General features: G+C 40.8%; 1 protein-coding gene across 1 annotated transcript in view; it reads right to left on the bottom strand.

Moving 5' to 3' along the window:
• LOC124776325 overlaps positions 1–27,300 on the bottom strand; it is a 413,854-nt gene that overhangs the window by 65,457 nt on the left and 321,097 nt on the right. Inside the window, exons 16-19 of the mRNA XM_047251263.1 lie at positions 23,300–23,595; positions 10,590–10,763; positions 5,258–5,434; positions 4,784–4,987 (exon numbers count right to left, since the gene is read on the bottom strand). Of these exons, the coding sequence (XP_047107219.1) occupies positions 4,784–4,987; positions 5,258–5,434; positions 10,590–10,763; positions 23,300–23,595 (851 nt within the window). The remainder of the gene's footprint in view (positions 1–4,783; positions 4,988–5,257; positions 5,435–10,589; positions 10,764–23,299; positions 23,596–27,300) is intronic.

Genomic DNA, 27,300 nt, shown 5'->3' with positions numbered 1-27,300 from the left:
GTTGAACTAAAAATTTACACAACTTTCTTTGAGATGTGTCTGTAGCAACGATAAAAGTTTTCACAAAATTGGACATGGACAGGTGGGGGCCATTTCTAAAATTGGCTGATTTGATGTGGAATGGCCCTTTTACAAAAAGCCATGCAGTGAACACAGGTTAGTTGGCATATATACTGAGGTGACAAAAGTAATGCCCAAGAAAAGCACTGCAGGCAACCTTGTGCTGTTTACAAAGGCACTCGTGTCGCTCATTTGCTGTCATAGCCCATTAAATCCACAGCCCTGTCCTAATGATACATTTGTCATATGTCCCACATTGATTTCTGTGGTTATTTTAGTCAGTGTTGCTTGTCTGTCAGCACTGACAACTCTCTGCAAACGCCACTGCTCTAAATTGTTAAGTGAAGCTTTTTGGCCACTGCATTGGCCATGGTTAAAGGTAATGCCTGAAATTTGGTATCTCAGCACACTCCTGACACTATGGATTGTGGAATATTGATTTCTCTGATGATTTATGAAAAGAAATGTCCCATGCATCTACCTCCAATTACCATTCTGCGTTCAACGTCCATTAATACTCGTCGTGTGGCGATAATCAGCTCTGCCAATGCACTGCCCTTTTATACCTTGTGTATGCGATAGTACTGTCATCTGTATATGTGCATATCGCTATCCTATGACTTCTGTCACCTCAGCATAACGTGGATGGTTTCAAACCTTGCTCTGCCTTTGATGGTGTAAGAGTTACAGTGGTTGTGATAGAGTTAATGGTAGTGGGTGTGTTCTGGGGCAGGATTGACAGTGAGACTGATTGCAGTGGTAGGAATCTTGGGGTAAGAATAAAGGCCTGGGAGTGTCACAGGGTTCAACAAGGATGTTACAATGTTAAGAGGGTGAAGGATGGCAATCGTGAGTAGTGTAAAAAGAATATCAGGGAGGATCAATCTTATTTCAGGGCCTGACTTAAGAAAGTCATAGCCCTGACAGACTAATATTTTGAGGCTTATGTGGTACTGGGTGACAAAATGGATGCTTTTGAGCCTTTTGGAAGTTCCAAGTTGTATTTGTGGGAGTCAGAAATGACAACTGAACAGATTTGTTTGTGGATAAAATCTACAAGGGTTGGAACTTTAATAGTGGCAACTATTTATTTACAGTTCATACAAAATAGATATGTGTTTCAAAGTTTTACTGATCTTCAAAGTAGTCACCAGCATTGTATGTAACCCACTGCAAGTGATGTGGAAGTTGTAGGATACTCTTAGCAGTGCCAGTTGTGTTGACAGTTTGAGCAGCGCGGTCTCTGCCCGAGGAATTTGTAGCAATTCTGAAGCGAATGCCGTGAAATGTTTCCTTCAGTTTAGAAATCGAGATGAACTTAAAAGGACTTCAGTCAGGGGGGTGCAGTAGGTGGTATAGCACTTAGCAGCCCCATCAGTCAAACACATCAGTAATAGCTTGCACTGTACATGCTTGAGCATTGTCCTGCAAAATGATGTTCAGGTCCTGCAGAAAGTGTCATCACTTCTGTTCCTATGCTGTTCATGTTTGGAACACAACCTATGACCAGCTTAGAGACAAAAGTGATGACACTTTCTGCAGGACCTGAACATAATTTTGCAGGACAATGTTCAAGCATGTACAGTGCAAGCTATTACTGATTTGTTTGACTGATGGGGCTGCTAAGTGTTATACCACCTACTGCACTCCCATGACTTAAGCCCTTGTGAGTTCATCTCGATTTCTAAAATGAAGGAAACTCTTCACAGCATTTGCTTCAGAAGGGCTACAAATTTGTCGGGCAATAGATCACGCCACTCGAACTGTCAACACAACTGGAACTGCTAAGAGTATCCTACGACTTCCACATTGCTGGCAACGGGTTACATACAATGCTGGTGACTACTTTGAAGGTCAGTAAAACTTTGAAATGCGTATCCATTTTGTATGAGCTGTAAATAAATAGTTGCCACTATTAAAGTTCCAACCTTCATGTGTAGTAGTAATGGAAGAGGAAAGCCTGTGAGAGGCTGTTGGTGTAGGTGTTGACGAATTCAGTGTTGGAATAGGTATGTTCACTATGGCTGCCTAGGTTTTAGTGATATGATAGTTTGAAGTGGAAGGTGTAGCAACTGCTGAAGTGCAGGTATTGTTGCATACTTTTTGGTTTTGAATAGTCTGAGGTTTAGATCTAACAATAAAGTTGGATTGAGTGACAATAAAGAAGGTTTTTTCAGAGTGCTTCACATGGGCACGGGAGAGGCAGTGTTTTAGAATTTAGAGGCCATGTGTATATGAGACAATGGTCTAAAGAAAGGCTGCATCAGTAATGACAAGCAGGGTCCCAAGAGAGAGAGGTGAGGGATTGGATTTGAAATGTTCCAGTATGAGTTGTTGTCTTATGTAGCAGGAGAGGCTCTGTATGATGAGTTTAAAATGCTCATCTACCAGGGCTGAATGTGACTGTTGGGGCTCTGAATGAGATGGGCAGGAACTGTAGTACATGGGTTAAATAGTTGTTCCAATGGTTGTGGACTATGACTGGGTAGTGAAGTGCTATTTCCTGTTCAGGTTATGAGTGAATAAGATATCTTTGACTGGTGCAGAGTGATTGGCTGTGGATATGAGACTGAAGGTGTGTAAAGCAGGTGGTAGACTTTAGTTTCTAGATAGAATACTTGGAAAATTATATCAGCCTACAAAGGAGATTGCTTACAAACCACTTGTGTGACACGTTGGATAATATTGCTCAAGTATATGGAACCTTTACCAAATGGGACCTGTACCAAATAGAATTACCAGGAGTTATTGAACATACACAGAGGGGGGTAGTATGAATGATCACAGGTTTATTTGACCTTTGCAGAGTATCACAGAGATGCTGAAGAAACGGAACACAGACATGAAGATTATGTACAGCAGAGGCATATACACTATCATACATCCTGTGCTCAGTACATGAATGGAACGGGAAGAAACCTAATAAGTAGTACAATGGGACATAACCTCTGTCATGCACTTCACAGCAGTTTGTAGAGGATGGATGTAGATCTAGAAGGTTAAGCCTTTCAAAAAAATGTACGTCTCTGGATTAAAGGGTGTTCTGGATGATGGATTTAGCAATAAATGTTTCCCAGGATTGTGAGCTGTTATAATATGTTTCTGGTTAAGGGTGAATTTTGGTAGTAGATGTGCCAGAAGAGGGACTTTAATGGGGGAGCCAAAGCTGGGTTTGCAGGCTACAGAGGGTGGAGAGGAGGGGGGTTGGTTTGTCAGGGACAGAGTTCTGAATGACAGGATGGTGGTCGCTGGAGATCAGGCGAGGGACATCACTTTTGAAGTTTTATACCAACAGAGTGGATACCTTAACATGGTAATGCGAGGTGTTTCTAAAATTTGCAGCTGAATTCAAGGAAAATTACACTGAGTTTGCTTGTAGACCCAGAGGTTGAAAGTTCGAGGATTTTAAGTAGTGGCAGTAGTGATTAGCAAAGGCAATATTTAGGTAAAGGATAAGGTAGGTAAGGGTGAGCTGCCAGTCATCACATGATGTGCAGAATTACTTCATATTATTTCACAATTCTTGACAGTTATCAGAATTAATAATTTCCTGTGAATTATAGTTATGTAATTTAACCAATTAATGTTGCTTCCTCTGATATTATCATTTTCCTTTCATTTATTGAGTTTTACTTCTGTACTATTTATAAAGCAATTCTGGTTGCAAAATGTTCTTTATTAATGTAAGTTAAGGACTTAAGTTAATAAAGAACATTTTGCAACCTGAGACTGTTTTTTAAATAGTAGAAACAGGAGGTCACTGTACCACCATGCCAAGGTGGAATAGGATAATTTTTATTATATATGAATGGATTAATTTTTATTACATATGTTAAATTGTTAATTATGTGTTGGTTAGCCAAAATCTCTAGTTTTCATAAAACTCAACAGATAAGCAAAATTAGAAACTTTTGTAGATATTCACTTTTAGTGCTAGGCAATTCCATAGGTAATTGTTGCAGAAACTAATGCAACCTCCTCTTTTTCATTTGTCAATAACTTTTAAAAACAATATAGCAATCATATTCTTCTCCCCTTCATATTGGCAGGAAATGAAATAATGAAAGCACTGAGTTGCAGACAGGCACAATGAAAATGATGCCAAACATTCTATCTTTTGTACAAAAAGTCCTTTGTATGAAATAGAAAACACACACACACACACACACACACACAGACAGACACACACACACACACACACACACACACACACACACACACACACATTCAGACAAGCACAACTCACACATACATGGCTACTGTCTCTAGCCCCTGGCACCTGAGAGCAGATTGCACTTTCGTCTGATGTGTGTAGCAATCTGGGTGGCAGCCGTGAGGAGCTGGCATGGGGCAAAGTGTGGGTGGGATAGAAGGGTGACGCGGTGGGGACAGGATCCCCTGCTGGAGGCAGTGTCAGGAGGCTGTGCCGAGGGTGGAGGTGGAGGGGTAGGGGTAGGGGGGCGGGAGGAAGGGGAGGGGAGAGACATAGAGAAGGGGAAATGACTGCAGGTCTGGTGGCAGAATGGAAGGTGTACATATGCTGGTGTGCTGGCAGGGAAGGGGACTGTCAAGATTGTTGTTATTCCATCCTGGACTTCCCTTTGTTTTAGGAAATGTTATACCTGGAGATCTTTTCTGAAACATACCTTGCTGGAAGTGAGCAAACTTCTCCTTCCATTTACAGTACCCAAAACTCTGAAAATATTTTCCTGACAAAATGTACCTGCTATGAAACAGTATCCAGAAGGAGCCTTGCACTCCGGATGTACAGGTGAATTAGGGAGAAGATCCTTTCCTTGCACTGGATGTTGTGTCACATTCAAACGTCCACCAAAAGATCTTAGTTGTCTTGCCAAGCATGTGTGTTCTCCATAAATTTGAGAGGCATCCAAGAATGCTGAGTTCTGATTAATCTGGTCTCTTGGTCCTATCAATGGTAACAGAAATAAGTACATAACATTAACACACTGACAAGGGAAAAACCATTACACATACACCTAAATTTCGGAATGTGATAAATAGTACAATCAAGGTATAATAACAATATACAATTGGAACACTTTCACTACACCGCAAACATAAAAGGCAAGTCTTTTGCTGTTGTCTAAAGCACACACACACACACACACACACACACACACACACACACACACACACAAACCACCAACAACAGCAATAACCAAACACATATATTTACCAAGGTGCTGTTGTCCAGGTAAAGAGCGCATGAATGGCAAGCACACTGGTTCTCCAGTCGTCTGGTTCACTTGTGGATAGAAATGGTCATGCCTGGGGATTGGAATAGGCATGCACTCAGGATGCACTGTATTTGGTGAATTGCATGAACGGCAATCAGGAATTGAAGTGAAGAACCCTGCAGAGAAATGACAGTAATATTAAAGGAAGTCCAAGAGATAATAAACAAATTTCAAATGTTAACTTTCACAACTGCACCCACTTTTTTCTTTTTACTTTATGATAATGGCAAAGGATTATATGCCAGCTATCTGACATCTGCATTCACGCCTGATGGTGGCATGGGATGTATTACTCTATGTAAGTGCAAATCATGAAACAAGATTTTCAAAGCAAGTCAACCCAACATACATATTGAAAGAGAACTTCTAAGCTACATCTAACTTCGCTGTTTCATCAATAATAGAACACTTTTCTTTATTTTATGGCATTACCACTGCCTTAAAATTACATTTTGTCCAAAGTGAAACAACTACATGATACAGAACTGAAATAAATACACCAAAAAATACTAACAGTCTGGTATGGAAACATGTCAGCATTGAACAATGAAAACTTATAACATATGAGGTTCATTCAAATGAAACCTAATCAGTGTATCTACCTTTGCCTTACACGTACGGTGGCACCATGTAACTGTGGGTATGGTGGCACCATCTATTGGTAGAAAGACTGACGCGTGCACACAGCTTGATGTTGCATAGCACCAGTGTGGTTTCATGCCGAAGAGGAGTTATCATCCACTACCAAACATGCAGGCGAGTAAGCAGGAACAATGAGGAGTGATTCAATTTTTGGCAGCGGAGGGAGTTGGAGGCCATGAAATGTATTGATGTATGAAGGCTGTGTACTGTGAGTACAGCCTGAGTCGTCCATGTGTTGTGGAATGGTGCAAACAATTCCTTGGGGGTGCGAGTCGCTGGAAGATGATGCTCGTCCTGGACAGGCTCATCCATCACACCAGAAATGGTTGCGAAGTGAATGCTTTAGTCTTGTTCAACTGCAGAATCACCATGGACGAGATCCATCGGTTACTGGGTATTAATGTGGGCACCGTCCCACCATAATGTATCACCACTTGAACTTTTGTAACATCTGTGTGCAGTGGGTTCCCCACCAACTGACTGCCAAACAGTGCAATACTCGAATGGCACTGTCTTTGAGTCACTGGCAACATTATCATGAGGAGGAATATGGCTTTCTGCCACCTATTGTCAGGTATGAAACATGGTGTCACCATTTTGAACTGGAAAGCAAGCATCAGAGCAAGCAGTGGAAACATGTGACTTCACCACCTCCAAAGAAATCAAAGGCTGTGCATACCTGGTAAGGTCATGATGTCTTTCTCTTTTGACCACAAGGGCCCACTGGTTGTCAAGTTTCTGGAACGGGGAACCACCATCAATGCCCAGCGTTATCAAGCCACTTTACAGAACCTTAGATGACCCATCAAGTTGAAACGCCAAGGCACGTTATCCAATGGCATTATCCTCCTGCATAGTAATGCCCGCCCACGCATGGCCAATGCAGTGAAAACGACATTGCAGCAGTTTCAGTGGGAAATGCTGGAACATCCACCCTACGGTCCTGACCTTTCACCATTGACTTTCATGTGTCTGGACCTCTAAAACAAGCTATTCATGGACATCGATTCACAATGGATGACGAAGTGTGTGACTGGGTCCAGGTCTGGATCTGACAGCACCCTACTAGCTTCTTCAAGGATGGAATTGACCGGCTAGTGTCACAATTGGATAAATGTGCCAACAGTTTCAGTTACTATTTTTGATTATGTGTACTGTGTATAACTACATTTTTGAGTTAATAAAATTGTTACCATTAATTTTCACTAGTGACCAGGTTTCATTTGAATGCCCCTTATATAATAGAGTACCTTAAAGGCACATCTTATTATTTTTAAAGGATTATAAACTTTGTATGTGGCAGTTGTAACATTCTGACTATATTCAGCAGGATGTCCCACACCTTTTGGATCCAAATTATTATGATAGAAAAGGATTCTAAATGTAGTATTTTGAAATGAGGAACTGATGACCAGGAACAAATATTTAGTTCCTTGTTTACAAAAGTAACTTACACTTTGTAGCAATACGCTTTGCTTACAGTAACTGATAAAAATAATGAATGCCAGTTTCAATGCATGCATTACAGTGGTGCATAAATTTGGGTGTGATATCTAAAATAACTCTCTTGACTGTTGAACAGGGAGACAGGTAGCTAGGACCCTACCAAACAGTTCCTCTCCAATTAGGTTTTCATACTTCATGTAACCAAAGAGAAAAAAAATCCATAGGAATGAGATCCTGCTATCGCATTGGCCACAGCACTTTCTTCCAATGCAGTGATGAGGGTATCTGTTCTGCGGGCACTCAGGGGTTTTAATAGTATGGTGTGATGCTGCACTGTTGTGCTGAAACAAAATCTTGCAACAGACAACTAGTGGCATTTTTTCCAAAAACTGTGACAGCACCTTGGGTGAACGCCTGGTAACACGTACCATTCAAATGGGATGGCAGCAGATTAGGGCCTAGTAATTGTATTTGTGCAATTGCAGTGTTGTACTGCCTGAAATTTTGATTTTCAACCACTGTTTCCTTATCTCAAAAGACTCAGCTTAGGATCTTCTAATGTGAGTATAATTTTCAGCCTAAAGATTTGGGAAACTCTGTCTCCTTTAACTTGGGTTCCTGTGTAGCTCCTAATTAATTTCAGTTTACTTCTGTTTCTTCTAACAATTCCTTCCCCTCTTTCAAATGAAGGAGTTCCTACATCTGAAAGCTACTGGCTTTTATGACTATATGTACCCACCTTTGAATGGAAATAATGCCTGTTGGAGAGAAAGAGTATTTGTATGATTTTATTGTTTACTGGTAAGCATATTTTTTTCCAGTGCTGTGTGAAGACTAGTTCCAAAAGGCACCAACCTTGTACTAACAGTGCGCCTTTCTTTGCTGATATTTTGTGACTGTCTTTTTTTATCTACACTTAACTGAAATTTCATTTTAGTGAAAATTATTCAGTATATTATCAACTACGAAGCTATAAAACTGTTGATATTTCTAAAATTAGAGTTTATTTGTCGACAAAAGTACTGCAACTCACAGAAACATACTTATGAACACATACACATATTCTCTATGTTTTACAGAACTTCAACAAATGTAAAAAATTTAGAACTTGTGAAACTAGTCATGTGAATGATGTTAACAGTTGCAGAAACAAATTACAGTCACTAAATCAGGAACAAAGCACAGTGATTTTTCTTCTATTTCCGTTTACTCTGTTTAAATAGTAGCAATGTTAAGAGTATATATAGCTTACTACGCAACACGAACCATATATAAAACAGCAGTAATTGTATGTCACTCTTACACAACTGCACTGATTAGCTTGGGCTGTCTTCTGCAGTTATTGTATATTAGAGGTATTAGTCCCATGATGGTAGTCAACCATTTATTCACAGAAATGTTGGCCAATTATCTGACCGTCAGTATTTAATTAAATCTACATCTACATCTATACTCTGCAAATATCATGAGGTGCATGGCACAGGGCACATCCCATTGTACCAGTTATTAGGGTTTCTTCCTGTTCAATTCACATATGGAGTGTGGGAAGAATGACTGATCGAATGCCTCTGTGGATGCAGCAATTATTCTCAAGATCCCTAATGGAGCGATACGTAGGGGGTTGTAGTATATTCCTAGAGTCATCATTTAAAGCCAGATCTTGGAATTTTGTTAGTAGACTTTCTTGAGATAGTTTACATCTATCTTGAAGAGTCTTACATTTCAGTTCCTTCAGTATCTCTGTGGCTCTCTCCCATGAATTATGCAAACCTGTGACCATTCATGCTGCCCTTCTCTGTACGTGTTCAGTACACCCTGTTAGTCCTATCCATTATGGGTCCCACACATTTGAGCAATATTCTAGACCTGGTCACATGAGTGATTTGTATGCAATCTCCTTTGTAGACTAATTGCATTTCCCCAGTACTCTACCAATAACCTGATGTCTACCACCTGCTTTACCCATGACTGAACCTATCTGATCATTCCATTTAACGCCCCTACTAAGTATTCCTATGAGTTGCCAATTCCAACAGTGACTCATTGATTTATAGTCATAGGACACTACTCTTCTTTTTTTTTTTTCAAACATTTACATTTAGAGCAAGTTTCCAATCTCCTCACCACATTGAAATCTTTTCAAGATCTGACTGAATATTTATGCAGCTTCTTTCAGATAGTACCTCACTATAGATAACTGCATCATTTGCAAAAAGCTTGATTTTACTATTAATATTGTCTGCAAGGTCATTAATATACAATATGAACAGCAAGGGTCCCAACACACTTCCCTGGGGCACACACAAAGCTACTTCTACATCTGACACTGACTCTCCTTCCAAGTTAACATGCTGTGTCCTTCCTATCAAAAAGTCCTCAAGCCAGTCACATACTTCACTTGATACCCCATATGATCATACTCTTGTCAATAAGCCTAGGTGTGGTACTGAGTCAAATGCTTTTCAGAAATCAATAAATACTGCGTCTATCAGGTTGCCTTGACCCAAGCTTTCAGTATACCATGTGAGAAAAGCGTGAGTTGGGTTTCATATGATTGATGTTTTTGAAATCCACTTCTGATTGGGATTGAGGAGGTTATTCTGGTCAAGATATCTCACTATTCTGAGCTCAGAATAAGTTCTAAGATTCTACAACAAATCCATTTCAAGGATATTGGACAGTAATTTTGTGGATCACTTCTACTACCCTTCTTGTGGATGAGTGTGACCTGTGCCTTTTTCCAAGAACTGGATACAGCTTTTGCTCAAGAGATCTACAATAGATTAGAAGAGAGGCTAACTCAGTTGCAAATTCAGTATAGAATCTGACAGGGATTCCATAGAGGCTTGGAGCTTTGTTCAATTTTAATGTGAAGATTTGATTCATGTCTGATTCATCTCCTCACTTCCTGAATAGGTTCATCAGTTTTCTCAGTTTCTAGTATTATTCTGTAATACTTTTAAAAGCAGTATAGGTAATCACTCAAGACATGCTGTTTTCTATAACTATTATTTAGGTAAAATGAACCATGGATACTTGTCACATTGCACAGATGAAAATCATGGCCTGAGGCACATACATCTTTACTATAAACATGCAAAACTTTATTGATTGTGCAAGGAGAAGCCATTGATTGATTTTATCATTATCTAGACTATAAATTCTTTTAACAAAGTTACATACCTCTGTGAACTGGAGTGAATGTAAGATCATGGTCAAGGAACTGTGCAAACTGCATCAACATTAGGCTGTACCGATTATGTAGATTGCTGATATCAACATGAATTGTAGTGGATATGAGGCGTGGAGAAGGCAATGGACCCCCTGACACCGAGCTCAGCCGTGGTCTCGCTATTGCTGTTAAACAATTTCATTCAGTGATATGCATAAGTATTTCACATTACAGTTAATGATAATTTACTGTGGATGCAGCAGACTGTTATTCTTCCACTAACCAATCCTGAACATTAAAGACTGATACAGTAGGCATTGAAAGATGACTTCTCAGTACACAATATTTCAAAATGCAACTGAAAAAATTCATGTATCGGAGATGGCAAATAGAGAAATAAACCAAGGACAGCAATTCACATCTAGAAACCTCACTGAACAGTATCAACGAGTATCAAAGAAGCCTACTGTTATGTCACTTGCAAAACTCTTGCTTATTTATATATTCTTTTCCTGGGACTCTAGCTGACAGTTTTCAGCTGAGACTGTTGGATGTGTCACACTGTTTTATAAGCAGACAGCTTGCATTAACCATTTTATATTACAACAAGGCTTAATTTCAGTGAATGTATATACAAAGATGTAGTGACTTACCAAATGAAAGTGCTGGCAGGTCGACAGACACACAAACAAACACAAACATACACACAAAATTCAAGCTTTCGCAACAAACTGTTGCCTCATCAGGAAAGAGGCAAGGAGAGGGAAAGACGAAAGGATGTGGGTTTTAAGGGAGAGGGTAAGGAGTCATTCCAATCCCGGGAGCGGAAAGACTTACCTTAGGGGGAAAAAAGGACGGGTATACACTCGCACACACATACATATCCATCCACACATATACAGACACAAGCAGACATATTTAAACTCTTTGTCTTGGCACAGTGTTACACCGTCCGGGCTATCTGGATACTTCCCACTAACACCAACCTATCCGAACTCCGGAGATGGAAACTTGCTCTTCAATATATCCTCTCTTCCCATTATCCACCAGGCCTCAATCTCCGCTAATTTCAAGTTGCTGCCACTCATACCTCACCTGTCATTCAACAACATCATTGCCTCGACTGACATCTCTGCCCAAACTCTTTGTCTTTAAATATGTCTGCTTGTGTCTGTATATGTGTGGATGGATATGTGTGTGTGTGTGTGTGTGCGAGTGTATACCCGTCCTTTTTCCCCCCTAAGGTAAGTCTTTCCGCTCCCGGGATTGGAATGACTCCTTACCCTCTCCCTTAAAACCCACATCCTTTCGTCTTTCCCTCTCCTTCCCTCTTTCCTGATGAGGCAACAGTTTGTTGCGAAAGCTTGAATTTTGTGTGTATGTTTGTGTGTCTATCGACGTGCCAGCGCTTTTGTTTGGTAAGTCTCATCATCTTTGTATATATATATATATATATATATATATATATATATATATATATATATATATATATATATATATATATATATATATATATATATCTCCTGTTATAATGTAACACCCGAAATTTAGTTAGATTTTAAATAGTCACTCTACTGTATACACATTTCTCTCTGAGATATATTTTAAGTAATTATTAAATATTTTAGTTCCTTTTATTTTCTCAATAGATCTAGATAGCTTACTAAAAAACCTTTTCCCTGCTGCACCTAGAGCAATCATTGTCAGTTTGAGTTTTTGGTGTCTTAAGTAATAATGTTTCTTTTCTATTGTTGTATGGTCATGTATGTTGTGACAGTGCCACGAGATTTAAAAGTGCCGCTACGTCAGTACGCGAACACGGCGATAGAGGCGCTCCGCAGCTCGGCCGAGCGCGGGAGCACCACCTGGCTATGAACGGCGCCGGCCGCATGTCACGGCACGGCAGTCGGATGACAGATACGGAGTTAATAGCATGTAACCCGCTATTGTTTGTACTTTTGTGTATCCACACAATTTATTAGTAATTAAAGGTTATAACACTTTTTGGCGACGAGGATGGGATTTTTTTTTTCCTGCGTTGTGGAATTGTGTGTTCGTGTTGGGGCCGACATGGAACACCTTCTGCAAGCGCTCATTGAACAACAAACACAGCTGACAGCTGCTATTCAGGCACAACAAACACAACTGACGGCTGCTATTCAGGCGTTGTCGACGTCGCTAACTCATCGTCTGTCTTCCTCTTCTCCGCCTCCGTTCCCTCCTTAAGACGAGGCCGCTGAAGACTGGGAGGATTATGAGAAGCATTTGCGGCAACACTTCTTGGCTTTCGGCGTTGTCGATGCTCCTATGTGTAAGTCGTTATTTCTATCTTGGATTTCCCCACGGATCTATCAGCTGCTATCTCAGTTAGCCCCTCTGCGAGAACCTGCATCTCTGTCCTTCCAAGAAATGTGTAACTTATTGTCTAACTATTACCGAAAAAACACCCACGTCGTTGCCGCCCGTGTGGTGTTCTACTGGTGTCGTAAACAGCCCCATCAATCTTACCGGGCTTCGGTAGCGGAACTACACGGTCTGAGTAGGAAGTGTCAGTTTGTCATGGACACTCATCATGAGTCTTATGCTGATTCAATGGTTTGGGACGATATTCTACGGTTTGCTCCTGATAAAGAAGTTCGGCAACATGCCTTACAACTGCCAAACCCGTCGTTGTCGGAAGTTCTCAGCATCACTCAATCTTTTGAAGTGTCTCACGCTGGTAGTGCGCAAATAGACGCGTGGTGTGATGTGGGTGCTGTACAGACCACTTTTGACGCGGACAAATTGCCTGTTTCACAGGGGAACAACGATGTGGTGGCGGTTCACTTGCGTCAACAATGTTGCGTTGGGCCACCACGCTCGCAGTGAAAACAGCAACCACAGAAGCAGGTTCGTTCCGCACTTCCTTCTTGTCCACGTTGTTTCGTACTGCATGACAGGGCCGTGTGTCCAAAACGTTGGGCCACGTGTAATTCATGTAGGAAAAAAGGCCACATTGCTTCTGTGTGTCAGTCCCCTAAAGTTCCTGTCAACAAGGATGAGGCATCGGACATGGATGTTAACTGTGTGCTTTCTCAAAAAAATAAGTTGTTTGTTACTGTTCGTGTTCTGGATAAAGACATTCGCATGCAAGTGGACACTGGCTCTGCAGTAACTCTCATTAATTCTCGCACGTATTTGGAGTTGGGCTCCCCTCCCTTGTCTCCCGTTACGCGAAATCTGCGAACTTATAATAAGCAGAAAATTCCTATCATTGGCCAGTTTGATGCTTCCACTGCCTACAAGTCTGTTGTTAGGCCCCTCACGTTTTATGTGGTGGATCATGCGGGCACGGAAAACCTGTTCGGTTATGATGATTTCCGGTTGTTCAGGTTCTCCATTGATGATGATGTGCACCTCATATCTGAGGATATTCCGTATCAACAGCTGGATGGATTGTGTTCTGAATTCTCGTCCATGTTCTCTGCTGGTCTGGGTTGGGCCAAGGATTTTGAAGCCCACATTACTCTTAAACCTACAGCTCGCCCTAAGTTTTTCCGGGCACAGCCTATTCCGATGGCGTTGCGTGCGCCTGTCAAGGCTGAGATCGACAGGTTAACAGCTTCAGGGATTCTCCTTCCTGTTACCTCCAGTGAATGGGCATCGCCAATCGTGGTGGTTTCTAAACCAAATGGGAGTCTGCGATTGTGTGGTGATTTTAAAGCCACTGTCAATGCTCAGAGCCTCATTGACACTTATCCTCTTCCCCATCCTGAGGAGTTATTTACCAAGCTCGCTGGGGGCCAGTTCTTTTCCAAACTTGACTTATCGGAGGCGTACCATCAGTTGCCGTTGGATGTGTCTTCCAAGGAATTTCTCTCGTCATCAACACTCCTTGTGGGTTGTATTAGTACCAGTGGTTACCATTTGGCGTCGCTAGCACGCCGGCCATTTTTCAGCAGTTTTTGGAACAGCTCACGGCCTCCGTTCCCGGCTGCATAAACTACCTGGATGACATTGTTATCACAGGGACCTCCACTGAGGAGCACCTTCGCGTTCACTGTTTCGGGTTCTGCATTCGGCTGGGTTGAAGTGCAATCTGGACAAGTCACAGTTCTTCCAACCCTCCATTGTTTATCTTGATTTCCACTTGTCCCGTGAGGGTATACATCCTCTACAACAGTACGTTGCGGCCATTACCGCTTTACGTCTGTGGTCAAAGAACTTCAGGCGTTTCTAGGCAAGATTGCTTATTATCACAAATTCATTCTCTCCGCGGCGGCAGTGGCTCATCCTCTGCATCAGCTGTTACGCAAAAACGTTCCTTTCTGCTGGTCCGACGAGTGTGAGCAGGCTTTTGTCCGCCTGAAGGCTCATTTGCAGTCGGCGCCTTGTCTTGCCACATTCCGTCCGGGTCAGCACTTGGTTCTGGTGACTGACATGTCACAGTATGGCCTAGGGGCTGTTCTCGCCCATTGGTATGAGGATGGGTCGGAACGACCCATCGCCTATGCTTCCAAGACCCTCAACGATGCCCAACGGCGTTGCTCTCAAATCGAAAAGGAGGCGCTCGCTATCATTTATGCTCTAAAAAAGTTCAGCGTTTTTTGTATGGTTCTAAGTTTCACCTCATCACCGACCACAAGCCACTGGTCTCTCTGTTCAGCCCCTCGGCGTCGCTTCCAGATAAGGCAGCTCACCGCCTCAGTTCTCTTCGCAGGCCTTCCGTGATTTTTGTACTGGACAAGGGATTCATCATGTTACAGCACCGCCCTTCCATCTGCAATCGAATGGGGAGGTCGAGCGCCTTGTCCGCACTTTCAAAAGCCAGATGAAAAAATTCCTTAGTGATTTTTCCACAGATGATGCTCTGTTGCAATTTCTGAGTTCTTATCGCTTCACGCCTCTGGGTGATCGCAGCCCTGCTGAACTCTTGCATGGCCGCCAACCGTGCACTCTACTGCACCTGCTTCACCCTGTCAGGCCTTGTATTGTGTCCCCTAGTGCGGGAAAATACCCGGTGGGCGCCGACGTGTGGGCACGGGGGTATGGATCTCGCCCTAAATGGATTCCAGGGGTGGTCCAGGCTCTTCGCAGCCACCGGCTTTGTAAAATACGTACGAACGACGGCATGGTTGTTCGCCATTACGACCAGATGCGCCCACGAGTGGTGGCCACGCCAGTGCCACCACCCCTTCTTTCGTCTCCACCAGCCCGAGAAGCCAGTCCTGTCACTGCTGTCGATCTTCCGGGCGTGTTGCTGCAGCCGACGTCGCTACCGCTTCCGAGTATGCCGGAACCGGCCCCAGTTGCAATGCCGCCTTCTTCGGGACCCATCTCGCTGGGGCACACCCCCAGGTCCACGACACCTATGGATGCTGCTCCGGAGTTTTCCCCCATCATCTCGTCCAGGAGGCGCGTTCCACGCGCAAGCTTCCGTCCTGGACATTTTCGACCATACTCTCGTGTTTCTCCGCGGGATCTTCTCGGGGCCTCCCAAGAGGCCATGGACGTCTCCGCACTGTCCGTGTCTCCAAGGAAGTGAGTGTTTTTTTTTCAAGGGGGCAAAAGTGTTGTGACAGTGCCATGAGATTTAAAAGTGCCGCTACATCAGTACGCGAACATGGCGATAGAGGCAGCTCGGTCGAGTGCGGGAGCGCCACCTGGCTATGAACGGCGCTGGCCGCATGTCATGGCATGGCAGTCGGATGACAGATACGGAGTTAATAGCATGTAACCCGCTATTGTTTCTACTTTTGTGTATCCACGCAATTTATTAGTGATTAAAGGTTATAACAATGTATACCTTTATCAAGGAGGTAACTGTTACTTGTTTTCACTGCCACTGTGATGTTGTTGTTGTGGTCTTCAGTCCTGAGACTGGTTTGATGCAGCTCTCCAGGCTACTCTATCCTGTGCAAGCCTCTTCATCTCCCAGTACTTACTGTAACCTACATCCTTCTGAATCTGTTTAGTGTATTCATCTCTTGGTCTCCCTCTACGATTTTTACCCTCCACGCTGCCCTCCAATACTAAATTGGTGATCCCTTGATGCCTCAGAACATGTCCTACCAACCGATCCCTTCTTCCGGTCAAGTTGTGCCACAAACTTCTCTTCTCCCCAATCCTATTCAATACTTCCTCATTAGTTATGTGATCTACCCATCTAATCTTCAGCATTCTTCTGTAGCACCACATTTCGAAAGCTTCTATTCTCTTCTTGTCCAAACTATTTAACGTCCATGTTTCACTTCCATACATGGCTACACTCCATACAAATACTTTCAGAAATGACTTCCTGACACTTAAATCTATACTCGATGTTAACAAATTTCTCTTCTTCAGAAACACTTTCCTTGCCATTGCCAGTCTACATTTTATATCCTCTCTACTTCGACCGTCATCAGTTATTTTGCTCCCCAAACAGCAAAACTCCTTTACTACTTTAAGTGTCTCCTTTCCTAATCTAATTCCCTCAGCATCACCCGACTTAATTCGACTACATTCCATTATCCTCATTTTGCTTTTGTTGATGTTCATCTTATATCCTCCTTTCAAGACACTGTCCATTCCATTCAACTGCTCTTCCAAGTCCTTTGCTGTCTATGACAGAATTACAATGTCATCGGCGAACCTCAAAGTTTTTATTTCTTCTCCATGGATTTTAATACCTACTCCAAATTTTTCTTTTGTTTCCTTTACTGCTTGCTCAATATACAGATTGAATAACATCGGGGAGAGGCTACAACCGTGTCTTACTCCCTTCCCAACCACTGCTTCCCTTTCATGTCCCTCGACTCTTATAACTGCCATCTGGTTTCTGTACAAATTGTAAATAGCCTTTCGCTCCCTGTATTTTACCCCTTCCACCTTTAGAATTTGAAAGAGAATATTCCAGTCAACATTGTTAAACGCTTTCTCTAAGTCTACAAATGCTAGAAACGTAGGTTTGCCTTTCCTTAATCTTTCTTCTAAGATAAGTCGTAAGGTCAGTATTGCCTCACGTGTTCCAGTGTTTCTACGGAATCCAAACTGATCTTCCCCGAGGTCGGCTTCTACTAGTTTTTCCATTCGTCTGTAAAGAATTCGTGTTAGTATTTTGCAGCTGTGGCTTATTAAACTGATTGTTCGGTAATTTTCACATCTGTCAACACCTCCTTTCTTTGGGATTGGAATTATTATATTCTTCTTGAAGTCTGAGGGTATTTCGCCTGTTTCATACATCTTGCTCACCAGATGGTAGAGTTTTGTCAGGACTGGCTCTCCCAAGGCCGTCAGTAGTTCCAATGGAATGTTGTCTACTCCCGGGGCCTTGTTTCGACTCAAGTCTTTCAGTGCTCTGTCAAACACTTCACGCAGTATCGTATCTCCCATTTCATCTTCATCTACATCCTCTTCCATTTCCATAATATTGTCCTCAAGTACATCGCCCTTGTATAGACCCTCTATATACTCCTTCCACCTTTCTGCTTTCCCTTCTTTGCTTAGAACTGGGTTTCCATCTGAGCTCTTGATATTCATACAAGTGGTTCTCTTATCTCCAAAGGTCTCTTTAATTTTCCTGTAGGCAGTATCTATCTTACCCCTAGTGAGATAAGCGTCTACATCCTTACATTTGTCCTCTAGCCATCCCTGCTTAGCCATTTTGCACTTCCTGTTGATATCATTTTTGAGACGTTTGTATTCCTTTTTGCCTGCTTCATTTACTGCATTTTTATATTTTCTCCTTCCATCAATTAAATTCAATATTTCTTCTGTTACCCAAGGATTTCTACTAGCCCTCGTCCTTTTACCTACTTGATCCTCTGCTGCCTTCACTACTTCATCCCTCAAAGATACCCATTCTTCTTCTACTGTATTTCTTTCCCCCATTCCTGTGAATTGTTCCCTTATGCTCTCCCTGAAACTCTGTACAACCTCTGGTTCTTTCAGTTTATCCAGGTCCCATCTCCTTAAATTCCCACCTTTTTGCAGTTTCTTCAGTTTTAATCTACAGGTCATAACCAATAGATTGTGGTCAGAGTCCACATCTGCCCCTGGAAATGTCTTACAATTTAAAACCTGGTTCCTAAATCTCTGTCTTACCATTATATAATCTATCTGATACCTTTTAATATCTCCAGGGTTCTTCCATGTATACAACCTTCTTTCATGATTCTTAAACCAAGTGTTAGCTATGATTATGTTGTGCTCTGTGCAAAATTCTACCAGGCGGCTTCCTCTTTCATTTCTTAGCCCCAATCCATATTCACCTACTACGTTTCCTTCTCTCCCTTTTCCTACACTGTGATAATAGTACATAATCCTGAGAAATCTCTCATCCATATACTGTTTTGCAGATCTTGGTCTGGTCTGTGCACCTAATTTTTACATGGGGTGTTTAGTGCCACCCCCCACCCCCGTCTGCCATTTCATGCAACACTAAAAATTTGTGCTTCTTAGTTCTTTAATTGCTTCTCTATTTAATTTAGTATTTACATTATACATTTCCCTCTGTTTGGTTTGAAATTCTGCATACATTGTTTTACACTGATTTATGATGCGATTATTTTGTAGTAGATACTATTTCCATTTTCAGCATTCAGGATTACTTTCTTTTCAAGCTCTTCCTTCATGTGAGCCGCACAGTTAATTTCACTGTCATCAGTATAAATTGTAAGTTGCTGATTTATACTGCCTGGGAAATCATTTACAAAGAGAATAAATAGTATTGCCCTGAGCATGAAACCTTGTTTGACCATTTTTAGTTCAAATCTGTAACTGATTATATTTTCTCATCAGTATGTCTGACTTCCGTACATTGTTTTCCATTTGTCATGTGCAATTTTACTATGGAGTAGCATTTCCTTTGCATTCCATACCAATACAGCTTCTTCATCAGCTTGTAATGACCTTTGTCACCGTACACTGTGACAGTCGGTCAAGAGCCATAATCAATACTACACATTTCAAAAGACACGTACATTCAAATTAATGCTAAAAGAAAACAGAAAAGTACATGAATTATTTAAGTGCCTGCCTCACCTAGTTATCACAAAATAACTCTTCAAAATATCCCACAAAACATGTAAATGGATTTTGGACATTTGTTCCAGCAATGAAACGATAGGGCCAATCCAGTCATACAGTACAGTGGTGCAATGAAACAATGCAATAACACAATTTATGATTTTTTAGCCAAAGAGTGAGGATGTTAAAGTATGACAAAGTTAAATACTTAATTGTCGGTACCATATTAGGAAGCTACTGTGATGAGTTGTTTAAGAAATACTTTTAGAAAAATAAAAATCCCATAAGCCTATAATGTAGACTTGTCAATAAGGTAAAGATCAAGCAATCCCGATAACAACAGGCTACATTTAACATGGTTAAATTATCAGGGCTCCACCAAATTAAAATATTAACCCCATTTCTTGTTTATATTTATCAAAGAATAACAGTAACTACACTTGCAACAATATAGTTTTGTCTACAATACGCATTGCTACTAGCAAATTGTATGAAAAGGAAAATTTACTAAGAACAATACGAGAGAAGGAAAGTTGCTACTCACCATATAGCGGAGATGCTGAGCCATGATAGGCACAATAAAAAGATTCACATAATCATAGCTTTCGGCCATTAAGGCCTTTGTCAGCAGTAGACACACACACACACACACACACACACACACACACACACACACACACACATGCACTCACGCAATTTACACACACATCTCCAGTCTCAGAGAACTGAAACTACCAAATTTACTAAGAGGACTATAAAATTATGAGACAAAATTGGTGGCCATTACTTACCTTTAGCGGGAAAAATTCTTAGTACTACTAATAAATACATTTAAAAGTACAAGAAACTATCCTAGCTTTTGGGACTAATATGATGTGTGATCAAAAAGTAACATGAAATTTCATTTTTTAAAAATAATCTTTATTTATTCATCAGCATAACTTCATCCCATCTAAAGTAATTCCCCTGAGATATAATATATTGGTGCCAGCACTTATTCTAATTTTAAAAGCACTTCTGGAACTCACTTTTCGTTGTGGTGTTCAGCTCCTTCAGCAATTCTGTTTTTCTCTTATCAATGGTGGCCAAACATTATCCTTTCCTGGTTCTCTTTAGCTTTGGGAGTAGAAAATAGCAGGTCAGGTTCAGCAAATGTGGTTGCTGAGGCAACACAACAGTTTTATTTTTTTGCCAAAGAAATCATGAACATGGATTGAGGTGCGAGCAGGAGTATTATCATGATGCAATTTCCACAAGCAGTTTTGCCACAATTCTGGTTGTTTTCTTTGGACTGCTTCATGCAAACGGATCTTAACTAGAAGGTAGAATTCCTTATTGACCGAATGACTATAATGCAGGAACTCATGATGCACTATCTCATTGTAATCTAAGAAAATAGTGAGAAAAACCTTCACATGTGATCAAACTTATCAAAATTTTATCAGCCTTGACTCTTCATGCAGTTTCTATTGGGATGACTGGGCCTTGGCTTCAATGTCTTACCGCATATCCATGGTTTGTCACCTGTTACAACCTTCTTTAGATGTTCTGAATTGTCATTGGCTTCATTCAGCAATTTCTGAATGATGTCTAATGATGTCATTTTTGGTCTAAGTTCAACAATTTCAGAAAAAACTTCGTTGCTACACATTTTGTGGCCCAGAATAAACTTTGCTGCTACACGTTTCATGGCAAAAAGTCCAAAGACACTGCTTTCATTAACCAAAGGCGATGCTAATATCATCAGTAACCTCTCTGATGGTGATTTGGTGACCTTCCAGAACAATTTTCTTTATTTCTTCCACATTGTTGTCAGTAACTGATGTGCCAGGGTGTCCAGGGCTGTAGTCATCTTCAACATCTACTCGACCCTCTTTGATATTTTTATAGCGCTCACAAATTCTTGTCTGACTCATAGCAGAGTCATCAAAAGTCGCAGTCAACATTTCGAATATGGTGCTGCACTTTATTCCATTTTCAAGCAAAATTTAATGGAAATTCTTTGATCTGTCTTTTCAATAAGTAAAAATTCAATGAATGCTCCAAACATAGCCTTTTCGACTATCAACAATAAACTAAATATTCAAAACAGCTGAAAATGGTATCAGGTACATGTGTACAAACAAGACAAAAAAATTGAAAATTGGGCGTATAAATGCCACAAAATTAAAAAAATTCCTGTTGCTTTTTGACCACACCTCATATTTCCAAATGGTAGTATATTCAGCAGTTCTGCAACATAATTTTATTGCTGTCAGTCATGCAGCCAACATTAGTATTCTGCCCTAGAATCTAGATTAGCACACAATTACAGAAGGTGTAGCTAACACAAAATGTTTTAATATTCTCCAGAATTTCCAGGGATTCTGATTTTTTGCTTTATTGGTGACACAAGTGTTTCAGCAGAATAAAATACCTCACTCTGAATCTTAGAAAGGAAAGTAGTGTTTGAATGAAAATTGTGTTAGGTATGATAGTTTGGTTGAATGAATCATAGTTCAACAAAGTGATTTATATTATTAGCAACAAATACTATTAAGAGTAACTGTACTGAGATAGGAGTAAAAATTGCAAGGAATTTCAAGAGGTTTTTGTGAGATGTTTGGTTACCTACTTCACACAATATTCACTCTGTTCTTTTAGGAATAAATACAGTATTTACTTCAGCTGCACTGCCCCAAAAGATAACACCATAAGACAATAGGGAGTAACAGTATGCAAAACATGGTGGACTTAACTACTTCTATGGTGAAAAGTGTTCTGATTGTCAGTAAAGGAGAAGAATGGTACTGAAAATATATCTTGTTTCAATGAGCATCCTGAATTAATGGAGAGTAATTTATATGCATACAAGAATACAATAACATCTGTTCATAAGTATGTTAACCAGATTGCCTGTTTACCATTCATGCTAAGTGATATTATTTCCACTTCACTAAGTGAAAAGGTAAAAAAAGGATGAAAAGCTTACTGATTCAATCAGTCTGCTCAGATTCACTATAGACCACTGACCAGTTCTACAGCCTATGATAACAAGAGCATGAGATATAAGTGATAGGAAAGTAATAAACTGTTTGATATGGACATACTTTGAAAAGTACGGTAGCCATACATATGTACATACATGCATAATATTGTACATTAATAATGAAAGTTCTGGGATTTGCTCCCTGTATTTTACCCTGCCACCTTTAGAATTTGAAAGAGAGCATTCCAGTCAACATTGTCAAAAGCTTTCTCTAAGTCTACAAATACTACAAACATAGGTTTGCCTTTCCTTAACCTACCTTCTATGAAAAGTCGTAGGGTCAGTATTGCCTCGCGTGTTCCTACATTGCTGAGCATAGTGTCTTTAATTGTAATTAATACAATTAATCAATTTCATTTTTTCAATTGTAATAATGCTGAATCCCATCTCCCAACATAACTGCAGCCACTAAGAGTGAGTCCCAGGCCCTAGCTTATACAGCGACATGAATGTGTTGCCAACCTTACGCAACTCACAAGGTGACACACGCAAAGCTCAGAGCCTTGGAGAGACTTTGCAGACATGCTGCACTTCAAAGGAGTAAGTATAGTAATAGTATGCATTAAAATAAATTGAGAGGACAAGCTTTAACTATGAATTATGTTGATATGTGCTGTTACTGTCTTCTTACAGCAAAAAGGAAAATGTATCTATTCTCTTAAATGTTAAGTGAATAAATTTAAAAATCAAATGCAAGCTACATACCATTCTCATAGGCTGCAGGTAAAAGGCGAGCAAATGTGCTAGTGCTCTTGCCGAGATTAGGGTTTCGCAGATTGTTGCACCTGCCAGTGATGCTGCGGTATGGGTATGCTGGATCACATGGAGCTCGGTCTTCTGGTGAATCACAGTCTGGTGAATATTCTCCAGCTGGTATGAATGGCCTGATGTCTATACTCTGCAGACCATTTGTGACAAAATCATCTCCTAAATCTGCAGAGAAGCCTAGGATATCATCTCTTACAGCATCGAACAGAGCCTGTCGGCGACTTCTTCGTAGTCTAAAAACATACAATCGAAACATTGACTGAAACAATTTCCCATTAAGATTAATTGCATATTTCACTTTTAAGTCGCTATAGTACGTTAAAATGAATGAAACAGTTCTGTGTAAAATGAGTACTATATTCAACAGTTCACTATCCATACTTTGCTTGTAACATCTGTCCACAAAATTCCAGACATGCTGTACAGTCTAGCCTTCTGTCTAGCATCTGGGAGGAAATCAATGTCCTACATGGCAATGAATTTTATGATTGTTGTTGTTTATATAATTGGAGTTGGAGAATGGAATAAGGATGTTGTAACTGATTATGAAGGTTATACATAAAGCCTTTGTCCAAAAAGACTAACGCAGTGTGTATAAAATTATCAGTAGCAGTGCATCTTTTCTTATTAAAGGATAACAGATTTGAGTTAGTGTGTGGTTGGGGAATAGTGAAAAAGGAAGAACACTTTAAGCTTGATTGCTAACTGTTTCTCAGAGTGCACAGATAAATGTCACATATCATTCCCAAACACTCACGCTAAAGTGCCAATGAGAATATGTAATGTTGGTGGAGTTTTATCAAATACGTTCAACATGTTTAAAACAGGAAAAAACAAACCTAGTGCATATTGACTAATTTCCTCTGCAGAGAAATACATATTTGTAGCACTGAAAGATAACAGAATAGGATTCTTCTGTACCGTTCAAGGCTGTACAAGATAGGCCTACACCATATCAATGGGACCACTCTTCATGTATAAGGCACTTCCCACTAGGGTTAGGACAGAACTGATGGCCAGTATAGAAATAACAGTTCCAAAAGCTACAGTTGTGTCATGTACTGTTATATGCTTCTATCAACAAAATGAATTTTTGCATCCTGAAGTTAAGTACTGACCAGTAGTTCCGTCTCATAATTTTACAGTTTTTGCAGGTGATTATTTCCTTTTTATACAAGTTCTCACAATGTCTTAAAAACAGGTCATTTGGCCTTGTCATCAGTAGCAGCTAGGGTAATCTTACCTGGCTTTTAGTCTGATTTCTAGTGCTGTTGTTCAAATAGACAGGCTATAGAACCTCCAGAATCGTTAGTGTGCAGTTCTTATTTCTTTTCTATTGCTGTTAGTATGGGACCCTTTATTTGTTATGGGATGAATCACATGCTCAACTGTGAAACTATGTAGGGTCTCTACTTACTGGGCATCAGGGACTGCAGTCATTGTTGTTTGCAAGTCATCTCTTTGTGAACACTATGTTATCAAATCTAGGGAGGACCACCACTCTGTTTCACTGCACTGCCCTCGATGTATAAAAACATTGTTGTCTCCATGTTACTGGTCTAAGTTAGTCCAGACAAACGAGGTTATTATTTCATCCACAAAGGATGCCATTTTGAGGACTGTGGTTGAAAATTAAATACAAATAAAACAGTTTTTTGCTTCAGACACTTATTTCTTATTTCAACATATGGCTCAATAGCTCATAGCATCACTTTCAGGTAGTGAATTACAGAATTACATGCTTGGCACCAATGTGGAGCACAGATACCTTTTCGCAGCAGGAGGCCAAGTGAGATATAGGTAATGCTTTATCTTTTGAGGAAAAGTAGAATCAAATGGGTACTGCAGACTGCTATTCACTGTACATGTTCTTCATTGTACATGAGATATTACACTTGCGGCAACGTCAAGACAATAAGACGGACACAAGTTGAAACAGTGTGAGCATTAAAGCTTATGGATTTTTTTAAAAGTATATGTTATTTTTGTACCCTTGTTCTTTGTTAGTCAAGTTTGGTTCTATGTTTGTATTGTACTGTAGAGTTTACACATGTGTTCAGTTAACGTATATTAATTTTGAAGGTAATATATCCAAAACAAAGATGATGTGACTCACCAAACGAAAGCGCTGGCACGTCGACAGACACACAAACATACACACAAAATTCCAGCCCTCGCAACCAACAGTTGCCCCGCCAGGAAAGAGGGAAGGAGAGGGAAAGACGAAAGGATGCGGGTCTCAAGGGAGAGGGCAAGGAGCCACTCCAATCCCGGGAGCGGAAAGACCCACCCTAGGGGGAAAAAAGGACGGGCACACACTCGCACAAACACACACACATCCATCCACACATATACCATACCATATTTTGAAAGTAAAGTGTGTAGTACATTCAAGTCAAGTGTACATCATTTTACTGAAGAGGAAATCAATTTCCTACAGTGCTGACACCAAACTGGACAATTATCTTCTACAAGTGTATTGCTAAAAACCGATCACAATGGCTTCTAGCAATTCCATTTCTGTAAGAGAAGAACCTCAAACTCAACAGCAAGATTCTACTGCAACACGTGCAGTGACTGCAAGCAATGGCAACCACATGGGCATTAGGAATGTCAAGATTCTCCCATTTTAGCCTACAAATGCTCAATTGTGGTTAACAAAAGCGGAAGCCATCTTCGTTTCCACAGTATTATGTTGGACATGGAACAATTCATGTAGTTACTGCACAACTGGACTTAAGTGTTAGTGAACAACTAGCAGACATGTTTCTCTAAACAGTCTTTCGCAGTTCTAAAGCAAACAATTTTGCAGCATTTTGTGCTGCTGCCAGAATCACTTTTGCATAAGATCACTGATAGTGAAGCGGGTGCCAATGGTGCCCCCTCCCAAGTGATCTGTTCACTGTGTGTGCTGGCTGGACAGGGCCTACAGTCAGAACAATCCCTCAAACTGTTTTGGCTCCATCACTTACCTCAGCACATTTGAACTATTTTATCAGTCTTCACAGATCTGCCTATAGATAAACTCGTATGCAAAGCTGATGCTATTACTATTCCTTAGACAGAAGTTAATGTGAGAGCAATTGTGCCAGAGTTTATGGTGGGTCACCCTGAACCAAACATAGCAGTGGCAGTTGCTTTGGGTGGCCCTGAATTGTGGATTACAATGCTACCATCCCACAATTCAATGCCAGAGCCATCTATGAGTAACTTAGTCAATGAGTTAGCTCACCTCAATGCTAGGTTGCAGAAACAGGAAGAGGCAATGCATGCACCTGTATGCAAAGATCAAGGCTGCAAATGGTGTCAGTTTCACAGATGTTTTGGTAAGGCTGCAATCAGATAATCCAAGCCATGTGCCTACACAAACTCCAAAGATGAGTGCCAGAGGGCCTGTGCACTCATCACCACCAGTTGACGCACATACAATCAATGCAAAAGACACAGTTTCTGCAGATTTGCCCTATGTGGACCTTCACTGTGGCGGATGTTGGCCATGCTATCTTGGGTGTTTACTTCTTAATTATTTCTCGGTACTGCCTGATTCAGTGAATCAGTGTCTATTTGTAAAGCTACACTCTCCTCTTCACTCTACTGCACCAGGTTGTATGTTGTGTGATGATGGTGGGTTACATCACATGAATATTTCTGTATTGACTGTGCCTGTTACATCAACCCAAAAATGTTTGCTATCACATCAACTTCCATGTTCAACGCACATGTGTTCATTACACGACTAGAATCCAACAAAGGTTTTCACTGCTGTTGCCAAATTACAGGAGAGTTGGCAGTTAATGACAGTACAAATCTCAGTGATCTAAGCTCTCCACAAGGAGGAACTGAGTGCCATTATGTTGCTGCATGAGGATAATGCCTCACTGCATCAGTGTATCTCCACCATTTTCCAAATAACTAAATGTGGCCTGTGCCTGGCTAAT

Source organism: Schistocerca piceifrons, chromosome 2 (assembly GCF_021461385.2).
Source record: "Schistocerca piceifrons isolate TAMUIC-IGC-003096 chromosome 2, iqSchPice1.1, whole genome shotgun sequence".
Classification (NCBI taxonomy): Eukaryota; Metazoa; Arthropoda; class Insecta; order Orthoptera; family Acrididae; genus Schistocerca; species Schistocerca piceifrons.
This window is presented reverse-complemented; position numbering and strand designations above follow the sequence as displayed.